Source organism: Euleptes europaea, chromosome 5, assembly GCF_029931775.1.
Source record: "Euleptes europaea isolate rEulEur1 chromosome 5, rEulEur1.hap1, whole genome shotgun sequence".
Classification (NCBI taxonomy): Eukaryota; Metazoa; Chordata; class Lepidosauria; order Squamata; family Sphaerodactylidae; genus Euleptes; species Euleptes europaea.
In genome coordinates, this window is record NC_079316.1 from 91,550,297 (window position 1) to 91,571,680 (window position 21,384).

The following is a 21,384-nucleotide window of genomic DNA, read 5'->3' on the forward strand; positions in this document are numbered from 1 at the left end:
GGATACCTTAACATGGGCGAAATTGAAACGTTGGACCATTTGATGCTCCACTGTCCTCGCTGGTCTCAAGATAGAGATGCTCTTATTGCTCCAATCCTCACCAGCTTGAACCTCTCTCTACATGCCTGGGTATTGCCTTTTTTGCTTGGCGACTCAACTAATGTTGCCGCCACATCAAATGTTGCCCTCTTTTTGGCCAGAGTGGCTGCTCTTAAGAAGAAAGAACTCTCAACACCTACTTCTGGCAACTTTTAGTCAGTTCGCTCCGCCCCCAGTTTATTTTAGTTAGGAATTTTATTTATTGGCCTAATTTTTAGCATCGTTAACTTAAGACTGTATTATACTATGTATCATGCTTCCCATCCTCCCTCATCTTCCCCTCCCTTCCTTTCTTCCTCCCTTGGTCCAAGACTGCGGTCATAGACCTAATAATAAATTATTATATTTTCACCTAAATGGGAAAAAATGTGGTGTACTTACATCTGTGGCATTGTCTTGTAGGACTTTTGCTACCATGACCACAACAAGTTTACATATAGAACATCTAAAGGAGAACTGGGGAAGAGAAGAGAATTACTTGAGGGAATCACACAGCACTTTGTTTATGCAAAATGAAATTAATTTGCTGCCAGAATTATAGTTGATACCCATTGACTGTGGACATCTATTGACAATAATACTGAGAGCATTTCATAGCCGACATGTTATCATATTTAATATGGAAGAGGGAGGAACTGTGTAACCCGTGCTCCTTGGAGGAACAGGATTAAAATGTAATACACAGTTCATTGGTTCTTGTAGGTTATCCAGGCTGTGTGACCGTGGTCTGAAGATGCCTGCCACAGCTGCTGGCGAAACGTCAGGAAAGAAAATACCAAGACCACGGTCACACAGCCCGGATAACCTACAAGAACCAATGAACTCTGACCGTGAAAGCCTGGAACAATATTTTGTAATACACAGTATCTGGCAGCTGATGGATCAAGGCATTTCACATTTTTTACCTCCCACATTAAAACAAGCAAATAAAAAACACTTTGAACATTAAGAATCACAAGACCTGCTTCACACAAGGGAGTTATGAGATTGAAGTGGAGATTTTCAGGTAAAAACAACAGAAATAAGAAATTCAGAATCGAATGGGGATGGATAAGAGATCTGCAGCGTAATCCTAAACAGAGTTGGAGCCAAGTGCATTATTGAAGTGCATTATTGAAGTTAAGAATAAAAGCATATGGCTGGCCCTTAAGACTGCAAAGAGTGACTTGTTATTGTGTGTAAAGAGTGACTTGTTATTGTGTGCGGGTGTGTGCTGATGCAGGGTTGCCTGAAGTTCTCCCAGACTTACAGACTACAGAGATCAGTTCCCTGGAGAAAATGGCTGCTTTCGAAGGAGGACTCTATGACTTTATAACTTGCTAAGGTCCCTCCCCTCCCTAAACCCCACACTTCCTAGGTTGGGCCCCCAAATGCTCTGGGCAGCAGAGGGAGAAAAAAATATTAATGGCCACACCAATGTCAGGCAAACAGCATGGCATCACTTCTGGTTGGAGGAACCCAGAAGTGATGTCAGCAATCTCTAGGACTTGCTGGAAACTCTATGGTCATCCTGTCATGCTGTCGTTGACAGTGCCCCCCCCCAAGTGCCCCCCCTCCAGGTTTCCTACTTGTTGCCTGGCCATGCCTGGTAACCATAGTGCTGAGACAATATGGTTAACTCTTAGGACCCAAAGAGGGAGCGGATTGCTCCTGAGGAGGAGGGGGAAAGGAGGTAGTGGCCCTTTACCTCTTTACCTTACTGCATTTACATAATTTATACAGCTTTCTTTGAGGCAAAATTTTGATTTATTTATTTTCCAAGTCAGACCAAACAGAGCCCAGGATGTATTTGCACAGGAAAATGTATGGTTATGAATGAATGAATGAAAAACCTTTAATGGCATAAGTACTGTTACAATTGTTACAAAAGGTACATAAAATATGCAGTCATTAAGATAAAAACATAGGCCAGTAAATTCCAAAAATAGAAATTACAAACTTTGGGTATGGTTATGGATATATGTGTGCTCACTGTTTGTGGGAGGTGGGGAATGAGAACAAAAAAGTTACTTTATGTTCTTTAGTCTGGCCGGCTGAAGTATCCCCGCCCCATAACTCACTGAGATGTCTAAATTCATGGCCAGATGGTTGTACATAGTCTTCCTGGGAAGAAAAGGGGCTTTCCCCCCTGAGAAATTGCTCTTCATGTACAGTTTTTTTTCCTTTCCCAATAACCAGCTGAGAATTGCTTCTTTTCTTAATTTCTTGCACCATATGATTATCCTAGCCATGTTGACTGCCACCTTTTTTTTCTGACAGGGCAGCTGTGCCCGTGACAGCTGCATAAGAGGCAGGAATTCAGCTTGTGAAATTTTCCCATCATCACATCTCAACTATGCAAACATGGCCAGAATGACTTTTATGACGAATCCTACTTATAATGAGTTAATAGAACAGTTTAACGAAAAATGGCAACCATTTTATACTTATATGTTAGCAGATTAATAGATAAATATACTATAAGAAACTAGAATATACAATCAGATAAATGTAAACATACTGTGTGTGTGTGTAAAGTGCCTTCAAGTCGCAGCTGACTTATGGCGACCCCTTTTGGGTTTTTAATGGCAAGAGACTTAACAGAGGTGGTTTGCCAGTGCCTTCCTCTGCACAGCAACCCTGGTATTATTCCTTGGTGGTCTCCCATCCAAATACTAACCAGGGCTGACCCTGCTTAGCTTCTGACGATCTGACGAGATCAGGCTAGCCTGGGCCATCCATCTAGTAAACGTACTAGATCAATGAAAATGCTTGATAATTAATAGTTTGAAAATGTAAAATGCTTTTGAATTTATGAGACCAAAACCATGTTTGTTTACATCAGACAGATTTCCCTTATCCCCTCCCTTTTTTCCTTTTTGTATCCCGTATTTGAATTAAAAAATAAATAAAAATTATATTTAAAAAATCACATCTCCGTGTTGGGATAAGATCCACTGCTGAATTTACCAATCTCACCCTGCCAAAGGCACAGCGGTCCTGTCAGAAACTCCTACAACCAGTGTTTTCCCCCTCTACAGGAAGACCTGCATAGTTACGCTTTCAGAAACATCCCAACATTTCCTTTAATGACTATCCTAGGAGCCACACCTCTTTGCCTTGGGAGTTCTCTCACACCCTAGGTATGTGGGAGAAGACTGTGCTTAACTTCCAAGTTTAAACTCTTGAAAATAAAACAAGACATTCTGGTTCCTGGTCAGGGCCCAGGAGTGGACCCCAGAGATTTTAATGGGCTCAGGGATGGGGCCCAATCGTTCTGAGTAAGTCCAATAGTGGAACCTTATGTTGGAGTGGGTCTGTGAAGCAGGATCCAACAGCCAAGCATCTTCAAGCATAGCACCCGTGACCATGGCCAACAGAACTTCCCAAAGTCTCATGAGTGGAATCAAGAGTTTGGGAAGTCCTACTGGGCATGTGTGGCTTGCCACATTATGATTAAGGATTCCCAAAGAACAAGGAAGGATGGACCATTGGCTTCTAAAAATGGAGGCATCCAGTAAAGATAGGTTTGCCTACGGTCTTGAGGAAGCGTGTCCTTTTAATAGAGGCTTAATGAGATGTAATTTACCAGGTGATGGTATTTACCTCCCTGCCCCGAAAAGCTTCAGCTGGCCAATGCCACACTTTCCTGGACCCACACTTTCCTGTTGGGAATCTATGAACCAGCAGTCTCCCGGCTCAAATCAAGTCCCTGCCCCTTAAAATGCTGCTTTGTAACTGGCTTACTTGTAGTGTTTACTGTGAGAGAAAATTCCCCCAAAACCCAATTGCCACGTAAAAAAGCATTTAAGAACCAAAAAAACAAACAAAAAAAACCCAGAGCAATCTGAAAGCGGGGGGGGGGGGGGGAGAGAAATCCAAGCCTTGGTTTTAAAAAGTCTTTCTTGTGCTCAGAAAGAGCTCCAAGGAAGCAGGAACTATTTCAATCCCCACCTCTGGACATGCTGCCTTGTAATTGTCTGTGAGCAAAGCCAAGCTTGCATGGCCCTCACTTTGCCTTCTGCATGGGGATTTCACCCAGGCTTTGCTCAGGGAAGAGGGAAGAGTCAGGTTAACAGAGGAATGGGAAGACCTGAACATTGTGAGGGCTGGCAGCGAGGTCATCACTAATGGATGGAAAACTCATGCATAACTCCAAGGAACAACCGAGACAGAAAGGGGGTGAATGTGAGTGAAAGTACAAATGCATAAATGATCTAAGCCTCTATTGAAAGTCAGGATGTTTTTTCTCCAGGCTGCTGGCAACCCTACACAGAGGTGGTGAGAGGCAGTGAAGGAAGATAGGTGGAAGCCATGGACTGTGGTCTCCAAAGTGTCCCCCACCTTGCGAAATAGCCACTGCATAGGAAGATGATTGGCAAAGCATCCCTGAACGGTGCACTCACCTTAGGGAAGGTATTCATCATTTGTTGACAGTGATCCAAGGTCCCACATTTCAATGCCGTTGGGAAATCCTGACACCATGTTTCTGGACTTTCTACACACTCTTTCTCCCAGGACAGAGGACTTGCAGTAGCTGTCAACAAGTTGGAAAAGAAAAATTAGGCTTAAGCTGCACAGTGGGAAGGTATTTTTGACCCATCATGAAAGAAGGGGGGAAAACTGTTTCCCTTCATGGAATCTGTTTCTACCTTATTAAGCTAATAGACACAGTGTTAGGTTTAGAATGGAAGGACGTAGGCTCAGAGTATAGCACAAGCAGGGACACTTAGGATTAGCTGCAAAATTATTTAATCACTAGAGTACCCTATAACTTATGTGATATCGCACATGAAACTGAAGAATGTGTATAATTTATTTGTTAGATAAATTTGGGATTGGGGGGGTATCTTAAATGCATAGCCCTGCTTTAGGGTAATTAGTTGACCAGACAAAATTTTACCTTGCTTGCTTTAGTGCCTTTAATTGCCTTTTGATCTGGAGGAATCAGCAGCTGAAGCATTTTCTGGCATTTTCCTACTATTGTCTGCAGCTAAAGCTGCTATGAAAGGTGCAGGAATACAACTAATAAAAATGTGGCAACTGTATTGTTAAAGCCTTCTTACTTAAGGAGTCATTTAATACATAACTGAACACAATGGAAATTCCATAGTCACCATAATGAAAGGAGATTCATATAAATGGAGACTAATAAGCAGAAACAATTTTATTAAATTGTCTACTGATCATGCATAAGAAATATCTCGATATAATCCTCCGCATGTTAACAATAAAAAAAAAAAGGTAAAGGTCCCCTGTGCAAGCACCGGGTCATTCCTGACCCATGGGGAGACGTCACATCCCGACGTTTTCTAGGCAGACTTTGTTTGTGGGGTGGTTTGCCGTCGCCTTCCCCAGTCATCTTCCCTTTACCCCCAGCAAGCTGGGTACTCATTTGACCGACCTCGGAAGGATGGAAGGCTGAGTCAACCTTGAGCCGGCTACCTGAAACCGACTTCCGTCGGGATCGAACTCAGGTCTTGAGCAGAGCTTTTGACTGCAGTACTGCAGCTTAACACTCTGCGCCACGGGGCTCCTATGTTAACAATAGCAACAGTGAATTTTGCTAGATGTTAGAAAGGAAAAAATTCACCAGATTTAATTAGTTGGTTTGATAAAGTGAAAGAGACCTATGTTTTGATTACATTGACTTATTAACAAAATGACAAAAACATAGAGGATTTAGAAGAAGTATGGAGTCCTAACATTTCTAGAATGGAAAATATACTTAAAAGTCTAGATGGTGGTGGTTCATAAAGTGATTGCTTGTTAGGGAATATTGTATGTTTTATATGTTTTATGTGTTTTAAACTTCTATATGTTTTGGTTGATGTTTGGATTGTATTGTTCCTTTTTTAAGGCTGTAATAAATTTTATTATTTAAAAAAAATGGAGATTAATGTATCAGAATTGCAACTGTGTTGACTTCCGCTAGGGCAGCTGAGCGAAGCACTCGTCTCCCCGAGGGCTCCCGGAGGGGAACCAAGAAACATCTTAAATAGGGGTGTCAACGCGCCCCTCCCGATTCCTAAATAGTGGAACTGGTATCAGGAAATCTCCTGCAGCCGATGAAGAGCGGTTTGACTCCTGAACTCTCTGAGTTTTACGACCTCGGAGATTCAGTAGCAGTCCTGCCAGCTTGAGAGGTAATAAATCGCCGCAGATGTCTCTTTGGAATTTTAAGCTTCGCTCTCCCCTATCTATTACCATCTAGCAACTATACAGAAGCAAGAATACCTACTCTCCTAAAATCTGAGTATGTTTAAAAGAACTCTTTTGTTTTACCTGGATTTGGAAGTCCCAGGAGATTGCTAAATACATTTGTCGAATCCATAACTCCCCACCAAATGTTTAAATGACTCTTTAAAACAAGAAAAGATCAGATAACCCGGCAGGAATCTTATCAATTTAATCAGTGGGAAGACATAACAACTAAGATCTTTGAAAGACGCTTCAGTTGCCAATCAGGACTTACTATGTATAAAGGAGAGGGAGGAGTGGAAATCTCCCCCACCCCGGAGTAGTCTTTCTAACTAAACAAAGCCTTTCTGCCACGTCCTTCCTGTAAACAATCTATCATCGCGAGAGAGCCAGAGAACTTGGAATCGGAAGTGTGGTATTAGTGTGCAACTGGCAAATATTTCCCAAGTTCCTGACCACATAGAAGATGGAAGGTCTACAACCCTGATTCCTGCAGCACCTCCTTGTTATTTACTACAGTGGAATTTGCCTGGATTTTATTAACTGAGTTTCAACAGGAATTTTCAGAAGTAGCAACCATGGAATATCTGATTACACAGATGGAACGACTCTCTGCTTTGATGAACACTTCATTTCAATTTATTAATCAAAAACTGGACATCATCTCAGACAATCTTAAAGACATAAAAACCCAAATTATCACAATGAGATCAGAGGAGATACTAGAGGGCCCTCTAGTCGACAAGAGAGATGAAGAGAACCTTGCAAAGGAAACGAGGAATTACAATAAACAATCTGCAATAGCCCATCTGACAAAATGGATTTGAAAGTGAGTGATTTTGACCTCTGTCTCCTTAATCTGCTTGATGAACTTTTCAACACCTGCTTGGAGGACTTAATGAGTAGAAAAACTGGGGCTCTCAGGATCTTTTTCTTTGAATTTGGGATGGAAGATATTGCAACATGGATTTACTATGGAAATTATCTATCTGCAGAAGAGACTTTACCAACAACCTCCAAGGATGCTCTTTGACAATTACTGCTAATGTGGAAAAGAAAGAAATGCTGGAAATTCCAAACAAAGGGATTAATTTAAAAGAGTTTAGTTTCTCTTCTGGATAAGATCGAAAAGGAACCGGTTAAAAGGATTGGTTATAATGGAAATAGAACTATATATGATATCAATTTACTAGAAAAACAAATATGTATTAAATGAGTGTTAGGGAGAAATGGAGAACTTACAAAATAATTAATTTTTAATGGAAATAATCAAATGCTTTTTATTATACTAATCCATTTATTATTAGTGAGATTTACTATTTCTCTTTTTCCTTTTATTCTTATTCCCTTTTTTCTTTTTTCTTTCCTTTATATAATATTACTAACTATTAATCTTTTTTTCTTTGAAAAATATAAATGTCAAAGAGATCAATAAATATTAACAATAGTATCAGGATTAGAATTCTGTGCAAAAGAGATTACTAATTTATCACAAGATGAAGGGAGGTATAGGGGAAGTCAATAATTCTTGATTATATATAAATATTTTTAACAATGTTACCTATTTGTTTTTACTTTTTACTGTTTATGTTCTTGTTAAACTATGTAATTAATAATTTTGGAAAAATAATAAAAAAATTATTTTTTAAAAAAAGAATCGCAACTCTGTTTAATATAGCTAACTCCTATGGCAATTTCAAGTTATTAGCACCTGCCTGTCCATGGTATTATTATACTTCCAGCCTGATCCTAGCCTTTGATGTAAGCTCCATTGTTCTCAATGGAACTTACTTTTAAATAGGTATATTTAGCACTGCACCCTTTTCCAAGGCAGGAAGATAGGCATTTATCACCTGCTGGTGCCTTCAGATCAAAGTGCACTTAAAGGCGTGGCAACAGGGGAAAGTAGTGGCACCCTGACTCATCCTCCACAATTGCTGACAATGAGGCTACTCTTACATTTGCTCCTTTGGTTCATGATGATCTTTTTGTTTTCATGAAAAAAGGCTGTTAGCCTTCAGCATTCTTTTAATGGGCAGAAATCACCAGCTGAAACTCTTCCTGGCATGGAGAAAAATGGTGAAGGAAGCCTTTTCTACTAAAGATCTGTCTGCCAAACAGCGTCTTCTCTGCCCACCTCTTGCAAGGCAGTCATAGAGACCACCTAGCATTGCATGCTGTTTACCAGCCCCTGCTCTTGTGCCTCTACTGGCAGTTTAAACTATAGACATTAGCAGCCAGATTCTTATCCTCATCACCATGTGATCAAAAGCCTTACCTGTATATTTTTGTAGCTCAAGTTTGTGTTAAAGACACAGAAGTAGGTTCAATATATATTTCGGGTAAGTTGGCAGCCCTAGTGTTGCCACTTTAATTTAAGGAAGCCTATTCCAGAAATTAAGCTACACCTTCTCAACTATACATGTGTGTAAAGTGTCATCAAGTTGCAGTCGACTTATGGCAACCCAATAGGGTTTTCAAGGCAAGAGACAGAGATGGTTTACCATTGCCTTCCTCTGCATACCGACCCCTGGTATTCCTTGGTGGTGTCCCATCCAAATACTGAGCAGGGCCGACCCTGCTTAGCTTCTGAGATCTGGTGAGATCAGGGTAGCCTGGGCCATCCAGGTAAGACCCTTCTTAACTAAATCTAAGTATTCTTGTCTGGATAACCCAGAAAGGCAATTGCACATCATCTGCAAATACTATGTGACCACCAGGGCATTAAAGCGGTCTTTCAAAAAGCACCACAATTTTTTTTTTACCAGCTAAGCAACAACATCCTTGTTCTTTGTTAGTGTGATTTTAAAAAGCAAGGTTTTGTACTAATTAATGTTTTTCAGATGATGCCTTTGTTAATCTCTCTTTCCCTTCGCACAGAATGTTCCTTTATAAATCCAGCTAGCTAGGAAAACCTTTGCTTTGATTCCTCAAGCTTGTTTTCCTTCTTAGTCTTGTAATTAAAGCCTAAGTACTCAGCACAAATTTGATGTTGGGGAGGAATAGCTGTTTGTTAGTAATTAGCGACTTCATGTTGCTTCTCATTGAGTTGATGGTTATTTAGACAGTAATTAGATGTGGCCAGCCTTCAAGATGCTCTTGTACCCACTGATTTCTGAAGATGGAGCCACTGATAAAAGAGTTTTCTGCCTGGTCAGCTGGCAATCGTATTTAGATTTGGTTTGGGGATTCCACAGTTTATAGAAAACTGGTCTGTTGACTCTTCACCCACATCACAAGGAGCAAAGGAAAGTCTCATGCATTAAAGTTACTATCACATATGTTCAGAGCCATGTGTGCAGGTTAGGGCAACACATGGGTGGCCACGATGAGTGCAGAAAGGTGGGGGGTATGAATTTTTTTAATTATAGTTTTTATAATTATAATTAATTTTATAATTAATTATATAGTTAATTATAGTTAATTATAATTATATATATAATATATATAAGGTCCCTCTTCGCCACTGGTGAGAGGTTTTGGGGTGGAGGCTGAGAAAGGTGGGGTTTGGGGAGGGGAGGGACTTCAATGCCATAGAGTCCAATTGCCAAAGCAGCCATTTTCTCCAGGTGAACTGATTTCTATCGGCTGGAGATCAGGGGTAATAGCAGGAGATCTCCAGCTAGTACCTGGAGGTTGGCAACGTACCTGGAGGTTGGCAACCCATTTATATATATATGTGTGTGTGTGTGTGTGTGTGTGTGTGTGTGTGTGTGTATATATATATATATATATATATATATATATATATATATATATATATGAATAATGGTTCCTTGTGCGGGTGCTAGGCACCATGCTGTGCTCCGGCAGTTAACCAGAAGCATCACACTCATACCACATATTTATGCAATGCAACTACACCAGCCGAAACTGGGAAAGATGAGTTGTGAGCCCTTTTTTTGGGCACTTCCACCGCGTGTAACAGGAGCACACAATACCCTTGATCTTCCCCATATGTGCAGTTGCCATTTTGTGTGAATTCTGCCCTTCAGCTGCCTTAAGATTGTGTGCTCCCAGGGAACTGCATGTAGTTGAGGAGTCGTATTGGCACCACTGCCTTATTTCTAGCCCTGTATTTTAGATGTCTGACATGGGTTCTGATCCTTCAGCAAGTGCTGCTGTCATTTTCAAGGCAGTTGCCTTAGTCATAAGGGCTGCAGACTTTACTAGGGTCTGAGGAACTCACAACCTTGAGTTTAAATTCCTTGTTGTATTGTGTGTTGTATAAAAACAAGACCCAGTCCGGAGCTGCACAGCCATAGGAAACTAGAGTGTGAAATGTCATGAGTTAAATGTTTATGAGCCAGTAGGGCTGACCTTGCAAGCTTTAACTTTTTTAAATAGTCTAGATCTGGTTAAACTTGGAGGCGCTATTAATCACTGCCACAAACTGCTCTGAGGGGTTCTCTCTTATAGCAAAATCTAAGTGGGGATACCTGTCAGATGTTTTTCCCTGTCTTAAAAATACTGAATAGTCAGCTTCCCGTGCAGCAAAGTGGAATGAATACATTTATTTTAAAACCTATGGAGAATAGTTGGTGGGCATGTTTCCTTCAGCATAATTTCAAGGGAGGACGAACAGAGGGGAAGTTTTCTTTCCAGTCTATGCAGTATTTACGTATTTTATACTATTATGGTGCATTTGCACCCATATTTATACTGTGCTTTCTAGGTGAAGGGCTTCCCAGATCAAAGCCTGCAGGCAGGACTTCCACACTGAAGATGGTTCTTCCCAGCACTTAGCTGAGAGACATAGCTACTCCTCATATTTCAGCCAGTTTGCAATGAATATCATGTAGGGTTGCCAAGTCTGGGTTGGGAAAACCCTACAGATTTAAGGGTGGAGCCTGGGGAGGGGAGGGACCTTAGCAGGGTATAATGCCATATCCACCGTCTAAAGGCATTTCCTCCAGGGGAACTGGTTTCTGTCATCTGGAGATCAGATGTAATTCTGGGAGATCTCCAGGCCCCACCTAGATGGAGGCAACCCTACTATCATGGCTTCCCTTCTGCTACCATAGGAATTGTATTTTTGTGCTAGGGTGTGGAAAAGACCACCGCCCTTTCACACACAAACCGTTCCCCAAGTATTTTATTTGGAATTGTGAGAAACTGGATTGAAACTGTGCTACAGATGGAAATTGATGAATTCATACTGACATGAAATTTATCCTGAGAATAAAGGGCAGGAAAAAAACCCAAATATAACCTTCCACCTTCTCACTGAAGTCTCTCATGCTTTCGTACTTTCTGTGTTATCATACCTAGGTATCACGTGTTCAGTACGTAGTACCAATGGGCATACCAGCTGCAGGTTCCCCATGGTAACTAAAACAATGCCCTCAGGGCCATTTCAGAAGAGGAAAGTGGCATGGGGAGGAGGCAGTAGCCCCTCCTCTACCTGCAATGTGGTTAGAGTTACCAACATCCAAGAGGGGCATAGAGATCTCCTGGAATCACAGCTGATCTCCAAGTGGGGCCTAGAGATCTCCTGGACTTACTGCTGATTGGCTCTCCTGGAGAAAATGGATAGTTTGGAGGGTGGTCTCTTTTGTATTATATTCCTGCTGAGCTCCCTCCCCAAACTCAATCCTTCCCAGGCTCCACCCCCAAATCTCCAGGAATTTCCCTACTCAAAGCTGGCAACCCTAACTGTGGTCCCAACCAGATTCAAGCCCCTGCATCATGCTTCATGTTTTAGCTGAAGTATTAAGGAAAGACACACTAGTATCCGGCATTATGTGTATGTGTGTGTGGGTGTAAAGTGCAGTCAAGTCGCAGCCGACTTATGGCAACCCCTTTTGGGGGTTTTCATGGCAAGAGACTAACAGAGGTGGTTTGCCAGTGCCTTCCTCTGCACAGCTACCCTGGTATTCTTGCTGGTCTCCCATCCAAATACTAACCAGGGCTGACCCTGCTTAGCTTCTGAGATCTGACGAGATCAGGCTAGCCTGGGCCATCCAGGTCAGGGCAGAGATCTAAATAGGCATTGCCAATTACCATTAAATACATCAAAAGGGAGTGACCCAACCCAAAAATTGAATTAGGTACAACGAAGTTTGAGCAAAAACAATATAAAAACGAATTAAACAAAATAAATCAGTTTATTATATATTGCACTTAAAATACAAATCTAAAAACATAGGCCTTGAATTTAGCCTTCAGAATTAAAGTCATCAGATTGAGGAGAGAGTCCTCAGTACACAATATATAGTGCAAATGAGTTTCTCAAAGTTGATAATATACAAATAAGATCACATTAAACCTGACTTAATTAGTGTTTAAAATGGATAGTCCACAAAGTCACAATAAAAGACCAAATGCGTTTCGGCCCTATGGGCCTTCTTTTGTGGTCACGAATGCATACATATACACCGAAAAAAAGTGTTGATATAATTAGCCAGAGCAGGTGCTAACTGATTCATGCATATTTCTTTAGTGACATCATAAAGGTCATGGATCTTGTGCCATTATTTTCATGCTCACACCTAAAAAAATGTAAGATGGTAAATTATATCATCCTAATTCATAGGGTCGCCATGAGTCGGAAGCGACTTGATGGCACTTAACACACACACACAATTTTGGCAGTTCATTTCCTAGTGGTGTGTATGTGTGCATTAAACAGCAATCAGGCAAAATGCTCAGAACAAATGTGCTTGTCTTTAAGGTGCCACAAGATTATTAGCTTTTGTTTTGGATGCAGCAGCCTAACAAGCTATCTCTCTGGAGTCTTGAATGTGTGGTGATCTTTTTCCCTGTCTGCCTTTTGCAAACAAGTCTTAATTATCAGCAACAAGCGTTTCCCTCCTGTGCTCTTTTTCAAACACTGTTTTCTCCTGTTGATAAGCTTCCTGATGAAAAGCAATTTTGATTGTATGAGCAGCTTAGGAATGCAGCTGCTAATGAATCAGTATGTAGGACAGGTTTTTATGGGTCATCAGAGGACTGAATGTGACAAGGGAGATGTGAGTTTGATCTCCTCGTTGGTGTGTATCAATAGGGTGTGACAATGCTCATTCACAACCAAATTTAAAACATGCACCTCCAATTGTGGTTAGCCCCACCCATTATATTGTGCCACCCTTTCAGCTGCTGGGAGCAGGACTGGCTCCGACCAGTAGTAGGCAGATATTGACGAATTTCCCAAATCAAACCGGAAACCAACAAAATGTCATCATTTTAGCATTCCTGTGTCTATTCTCTTTCCAGTATTCTGTAGGGCTATATTTATTTTCTGGTATTTATCGGGTTCGGGTTTCTGAAACCTAGAAATTTTCAAAAAATCTGCAAAAACACAGATTTTTCAAAAACATATTTGGGTTTGATAATCCTGAACCCCAAAAATGCCGAAAACCCCAAATATTTCAGTTCCGCCCCGCTAACCTTCTCAGGGTCAGAGAAAGCCAGAGGGGCAGATCTGAAATCAATCAACCTCGTGCCCTTTCTCCAGAGTCCAGAGAAGCGGTGCAGGCTGGATTTTGGTCAGATCCCCCACGCAGGGCTCGGCGGGGAGATCTGACAGCAATCCAGTCCACACCACTTCTCTGGACTCCGGAGAAGCAGTGAGGGCTGGATTATGGTCAAGTCCCCACACACACACACACACACCGGGCTTCTCTGGACCCCAGAGAAGCCCAGCGGGAGGATCTGACAGAAATCCAGCCCGCACCGCTTCTCTGGAGTCTGGAGAAGCGGCGCAGGCTGGATTATGGACAGATCCACCCCCCCAACAGGGCTTCTCTGGACCCCAGAGTCCAGAGAAGCGGTGCGGGCTGGATTTCTGTCAGATGCCCCCTGCCAGATTTTCCAGGGTTCAGAGAAGCCCGGCAAGGTGGATCTGAAAGCAATCCAGCCCATATGGCTTCTCCCGAGTCCAGAGAAGCGGCGGCGCAAGCTGGATTTCTGTCAGAGGCAGGTAAGTAATGGGGAGAGAAGATGGCTTTTTTCATATAGGTTAAAAAAAACCCACAAAAATACAGAAAATGTATTTTTCAGAATTGTTTTTTATTTTGGGATACTAATATGCACAACCCTAGTACTCTGCATCCATCCTGAACCTCAGAGTTCTCCTTCATTGATGATACCTACTCCTAAGGAACTATATGTCCTTTTGTTTTTGTGTCACAACACAGAAGCAAGTTTGTAGTACGCCACTTATGGACACATTTAGCATCCAATGTAGATGGAATATTTACATTGGCATCAACTAGGATTGCCTGCTTTGAGTTGGGAAATACCTGGAGATTTTGGGGGGTGGAGCTGGTGATGGTGGAGTTTGGGGAAGGGAGGGGCCTAAGCAGGGTATAATGCCATAGAGTCTGTTCTCCAAAGCAGCCATTTTCTCCAAGGGAACTGGTCTCTGTCATCTGCAGATCAATTGTAATAGCGGAAGATCTCCAGGTGATTCTTGGAGGTTGGCAACCCTAGCATCAATTTATCTGACCATTCTTGTCTGGAACAAGATCTCTAGAGTGTTACTCTAAAGGACAGAAAATGGCAACTTATTGAAGTATAGCAAATCCTGCATCAACATTGTATCTGCACAACAAAATTATATTCTAGTTTAGTTATCTTGGCTTTCTCCCAATGAATCTTGGGAATTGTAATCTGAGGAGAGGGCTGAGGTCATTTGGCAATAACTGGCTAACCCTCACAGAACTAAACTTTCTGAGGTTATCTGGGGAGACGGAGAGTGGTTCTAAAATTCATTTAAGGCCATGGCTACATATTCAGCAGAGTGAAGAATGGTGACGGGGAAGAGTGTAGTTCAACTAGTTTGGGCTGCAGGTGGGAGTGTCTTTATTTAAAGTTCCTCCTACAAGTTCAAAAAAATCAGTAAAGCAGCTGTACTAGTTTTCTACTTGCAGGGAGTTTTTACATAAAGGAGCATTCAAATATATCACCTGCCATTTGCAGTCTGAAGTATTCCCTCAGCTTCATTCCTGCTTCATTGCCTTCTCTGTAGAGATCAGTTCTAACTCCGTCACACAGATAAACTATTTTAAAATGTCGGTCTTGTCTTTCCAATATCTGGTTAAGGCTGCTTACCATCAGTGAACACTGGACTTTTCCAGTAGGCACCCTGTTTGGGGCTCCTCTCCTTTGCAGCTACATCTGAAGACGTAGTTACATCCCAATCCCTTTTAAATGAGGCTTAGCAGGGTGTGAGAGGGGAGGACTTTTTTTCTTGAATGTACTTGGTACATTTCCACAAATTCTAGTAGCCTCTACATGGAGGGATAAAATAAAATGTATACAAATCAGGCACAAAAGATTACCTTAAGCATGCAACTGGGGAGTTTTGAAACCGAGATTAGAAATGAGGAAGAGGAACTGTCCATTCACTGTCTCAGAGGAAACAGTAAGTAGGACAGACTGCATGCAAGAATATAATCATAGGGTACGTATGCAAATCACTAGTTATTAAGGAGAAAGCTGGAAACCAAAACACTGATGCCTAACGGACATTACTGCCTTGTTATTATCATACACAGTAATTTCAGTTTGCAGTGTGTCTGTGACAAACAAAACAGCACCATGCATTATATTCCTACCAAATCACTACTTTCATGGAGGGTTTTTTTAAAAGCACAATTCTTATTATTCTGCTCCGCCCACCCAAAAAAAACCCCTTTTGCAGTTGTATGCAGCACTGATTCAAAGGTTCTTTGGAGATGCCATCTCTTGGGGCCAAAGCAGACTTGGCTCGGAGAAATCCGCCAACAGTTCTTCCCAGAAGGGAAAGAAGACAGGCATTTGCTGGTCTTTTTCCCCTTCCAGGGCTAGTGACAGACAGTATTAGGGACTCATTTTTGATGGCCAAAATCCTACTGAGGAAATTTTAATCCCCTCTCTCCCCTTACATTGAAGATTTGATCCAAACAGAACTAAGGTTGGTTCTTGTAGGTTATCCGGGCTGTGCGACCGTGGTCTTGGTATTTTCTTTCCTGACGTTTCGCCAGCAGCTGTGGCAGGCATCTTCAGCAGGCATCTTCAGCAGCTGTGGCAGGCATCTCTGAAGACGCCGGCCACAGCTGCTGGCGAAACGTCAGGAAAGAAAATACCAAGACCACGGTCACACAGCCCGGATAACCTACAAGAACCAATGAACTCTGACCGTGAAAGCCTTCGACAATATTTAGGTTAATTTACAAATAGTAATATTACTTTTAAGTCATTTTTTTTCCTTTTAATCATTTCTTCTTTCCAAGCCTTCCACAACAAGGAAGTCAAATACAAATGTGTGAAAGCCAAAAGGGTAATCGATATATATAAACACCACACAATCCGTTAATGAAGAAACACATTTAAATCCCGCTGATTTCATGCTTAAATATCTCCCATTGGAAACAACTGGAATAACAAGTGCTGGACTGTTGGTTTGATATCCTTCTTATGACTCCTCAGTTTTTTTATGCTGGACATGATCTCCTCAAAGTTAAGCCCTTTTATATCATTTTGGTTGCTGGAGGCTTTAGGGATGACTGTGAATTGTTGGTTTCCAGTTCCGGAGCATTATCACAGGACACTATGGGCGAAAACGCATGGTCGCTTTATCCTCCTTTAATCCCTGTTTCAGCCAGGATTCAGCCTCGATCGAACGCATGCGTTTCGCCTAATGCGCGTTCGATCCTGGCTAAAACAGGGATTAAAGGAGGATAAAGCGACCGCGCGTTTTCGCCCTATGAAGCAGTGCTCTGTATCTGGGGCTTCCTTTTTTTATCTCAATTTATCGAGCAGCCAATTCCTGAAGGGGGTGTAGACAGTCGAACGCCAGGGACGGCACAGCTGCACCGCCTCCTGAGAGGCTTCTTGACCAGAAAAAAACAAATTTAAAATGCCTTTTCACCAAAAAAAAAAAAAGTGAAACTCTCTTATTGAGATTCACGGGGCTATGCCAGCTATTTTATTGGCACAGCAACGCTGCAGCATAGAGGGGTATTTCCAGGCCAAAAGGGATTTGGGAGCTGACTAATGTCAGCTCCACCACTGAGAATGCCCACCCCAGCCCCCAATGCCAGTGCAGGCACTCGCTTTTGGGATTTTGCTGCCCGCACTTCTGCATCGCTGCCCAGGGCCAGCTTTTGTGCCTCCCCACTGGTGTCCATGCCTCTTATCATGGCGCAAAGGGGCACGTAGCCAGCTCCTTTGGCGCTTCAGCCCCCGCTTCAGGATTGCACGGTTAGTTTTTATTTTAACCTTGTTTAATTTAGCTCTAGCCCTTTGCTTTCTGTTCTACTTTATCAGGTTTTTAATTTCTTGTTTGTTTCTTTTTCTTTTCTTTTCTTTGTACCCTGCCCTTTCCCACCAAAGCCAAGCTCAAGGCAGCTAACATATAAATACAAACATAGATAAAATTTTAATGTAATATACAATTAAAACCATAAAACCTAATTTGAGCTAATATAAATCCAATCTAGTATATTTAATATCTGCCCCACCCTCCCTCCTCAGCCAGGCTGAGCTCAGGGTATCTACCATCATTAAATAATCCAACAATATAATAAAGAATAACACCATAAATTACAAAGCTTAAATTATTAAAATCGGTTAAATTTGCTAAATCCAGAAAATACAAATAGATGGTACACCCTTTGAAAACAGGCCGTAGTGAGCTTGGTAAACAGCCAGAGCCCCTAATTCAGTTTAATATTAGTCTAAAGAGAGAGTAGGGAGTATTGAGGGCACCCTATAATGTGGTCTATTACATTACCACCTAAAGGAAAAAATATTCCCACATGGTGGCAGGCCCAGATGACAATGAGCAATCACCAGCCAGCAGTGATCTCACTACTCCAGTTGGATGGAGACAAAACTAACAAGGAGAGGGGAAGGGGGAAGAAGAGCGAGAAAGGGATGAAAAGGGAAAAGGAGGAAGGGAAAAGAAGGGAGAAAAGGAGGGAAAAGTGGGGGAAAGGGCAGGGGAAGGAAAAGGGGGGGAAGGGAAGCCAGCTAATATAATACTGTTGCCCCCTCCTATATATCTATATATATCTATATATATCTATACATATAATATGTTGTCCCCAAGAAGGGGTAGCATGTTTAATTTCTACAGTGTTGCCCAACCATGATTCTGAAATTATTGTAGAACAGGATCTTGTTTTAGTTAAGTTTACACTGGGGTTCCATTCTGTAATTTTATCCACAGTATGCCATCTGCAGTATTTTATTCGCAGTATGCCATCTGCAATTTCATGGGGATCAAATGGTAAATATTTAATAAAATTAAAAGCCATTTTTCAAACAGCTTATTTCTCTTAGTGGGATACTTTCTTGCAAGAATCGGGGCTGACTATGACCATTTAATCCAAAAACTGAATGGTCATAACGATGAAAATTTCCTTAGCCCCTGGTAGTTTTGCCAATCATCGATAGACGTGGTAATCAATGCCAACAGTTTGAGATTGGAGACTATTGTTATCCAAAGGAATTTAGTAATCTTGAATGGCCATCAGAGGATTAATCCAAGATGGGATTATACCTTCTTGGGCTTCAAGGGAGCTTGATTATTTTATTGACTCACCTGGTCTTGGTTCATTGGCTAGCTTCCTAGGAGTTTTGTCCTTTTGCCAAGTTTTATACCACCTGATACAAAACTACACTGATTCCCCAAATATCTTCCTTTATGTAGGATTTATCAATCTGAAAAGGGTTTTTGACACCATCTCTAGGATAAGACTTTGGGAAAAGCTGCGACATACCATAATTGATAAAAGACTGCTGTGGCTCATTATTTATTTATTATTTATTTATTTTAGTAAATTTATACCCCCCCTCCTAGAGTTGCCAGGTCCCTCTTCGCAACCGGCAGGAGGTTTTTGGGGTGAAGCCTGAGGAGGGCATGGTTTGGGAAGGGGAGGGGAGGGACTTCAATGCCATAGAGTCCAATGGCTAAAGCGGCCATTTTCTCCAGGTGAACTGATCTCTATCGGCTGGAGATCAGTTATAATAGCAGGAGATCTCCAGCTAGTACCTGGAGGTTGGCAACCCTACCAAAGGCCAGGCTCAGAGTAGCTAACATAATATTACAACATATATTAAAATTGAATACAATTAAAACAATAATTAAAACAGCAACTTCATGAAGACCTTAAAGCTCGGATCCACTGATTGGCCAGTTGCAATATCTCAGTTTTGCTTTATGCTGACGATACTGTTTTGGTCTCTTGGATGATGAGAGTTGGTCTGCAGAAATCATTTTAAAAAATTATCTGAATATTGCACTGAGGAAGGCCTGAAAGTAAACTACCAGAAATCTGAAGTAGTAGTCTTCTCCAAAAAAGAAATCTTTCAGTGTTCAGATGGACTCTGAATGGTGAAGAAATCCAGTGAGTGATGGAATTTTAATATTTGGGTATTCTTTTTTCAACTAATCTAAAATGGGGACCACATCAGTCATTGACAAAGAAAAAAGTAAAAACCTGTGCTGGGAGCATATTAATTTTTTTCCCGAAATGCAGGTGGGAACTATGTTTCGGGTGCGATTCAAGTTTATAATTTAAAAGTTGCCCCAATTATTGTCTATGGAGTAGCCATAAGGTTTTTTTTTCAGAAAATGAAAATACTGACCCACCTCTATTTGTTTTGCAATAATTATTAAACATTCCTCATTGCGTAGCTCTGTGTTCAGAACTAGCCAACCTTCCCTTGAGGCCAGGGCTTGGTTACAAGCATTTAGATTGTTCATCAAGTCATATTTGAGCAGTGAGGGCTATCTGCCACTCCTGAAAGAGGAGCCTTATAGGTCAATATGGTTTAAGACTGTCTTTGGGAAACTCCTAGGTCTTGGTGTTAACCTGGACATCATCCAGGACCTGGGCTTTCATGCAGCATTTGCTTTGGTGAGAAATCATGTAAGATTAATTGATCACCGAAGCCAAAATCTGCAAAATCTCTTCCCTCCTATACCTATCTGTTGACTTCCCAAAGCCTTTGAAGAGCATTCATCCTGGCCAGACTAAACACCCACTCCTTGGCAGTTATGAGGGGAAAGTTCATACATTTACCTTATTCAGAACAAATCTGATCCTGTTCCTTAGGTAAGATTGACACAATTGCACATATTCTGTTGAAATGTCCTTTGTATGCTAATCTTAGGAGGCATTATATTTCACCATGTTTGGCAGCTCATTCTGATATATATATATATTCTTAAGACCTAGTCACATATCTATTTGCTGACAGGGATCCAAAAAGAACTCTAGCAGTAGCAAAAAATTGTTTTACTCCTTTTGTCTATTGGGTGATAAGTGATTAATGACAACTATTCACTGCTCAAGATTAATGTATCATAGTGCTTTTATTGGGTAAAAGGAAGGAAAGGATATCCAGTTGGTTTCAGTGGGAGAGATTTAAGCACATACTCTGCTTTCCTGTTGAAGTCAGTGGGGACTTAAAAAGTATTCCATTTTGGCTGAAGCATGTGCCACTTGCTAAACATCATGCTTACGTACAAATATCTGGTTGCACTAACAGCTAAAAACCTACATGATCGGGGGCAATGAAGCTTCTTTAAGCAGAGCATTCCACAGTTTTGCGGGGCACAATTTGTGAATTGAAAAAGGTTCTGTTCAATTGACTGAACTCCTGCACAGAGGTTGTTCTACTGGTAACAATGTATAAAGTGAGGAAAGTGTGTTTTGCCTGATACAAGTATGTAGAGAAGAACACTTGTATAGGCAATCCAAAGTATCCTCTGAGTTTTATATATTACAGTACCTGTTCTACTTCCTGTGCAAATGTTAATCTCTGTGTTGGAAACTGTATATGCAAAATGCCCCAGAACCTGTCCTCTTGTGATGTGGACTGACTTCAGTGTGACTAACCACTGTGTACATCTCCTTCAGTTAGGATTGCCACCCTCCAGGTAGTAGCTGGAGATCTCCTGCTATTACAACTGATAGAGATCAGTTCACCTGGAGAAAATGGCTGCTTTGGCAATTGGACTCTATGGCATTGAAGTCCCTCCCCTCCCCAAACCTCACCCTCCTCAGGCTCCACTCCAAAAACCTCCTGCCAGTAGCGAAGAGGGACCTGGCAACCCTACCTTTGAAGTGCCTATAAACTTCATTTATGGGAAAACATATATTCTTTCAC

General features: G+C 41.5%; 1 protein-coding gene across 1 annotated transcript in view; it reads right to left on the reverse strand.

Moving 5' to 3' along the window:
• The window catches only part of LOC130478009 (prosaposin-like), a 60,333-nt gene that overhangs the window by 20,014 nt on the left and 18,935 nt on the right, over nt 1-21,384 (reverse strand). Inside the window, exons 2-3 of the mRNA XM_056850118.1 lie at nt 4,485-4,615; nt 481-555 (exon numbers count right to left, since the gene is read on the reverse strand). Coding sequence (XP_056706096.1) covers nt 481-555; nt 4,485-4,615 — 206 coding nt within the window. The remainder of the gene's footprint in view (nt 1-480; nt 556-4,484; nt 4,616-21,384) is intronic.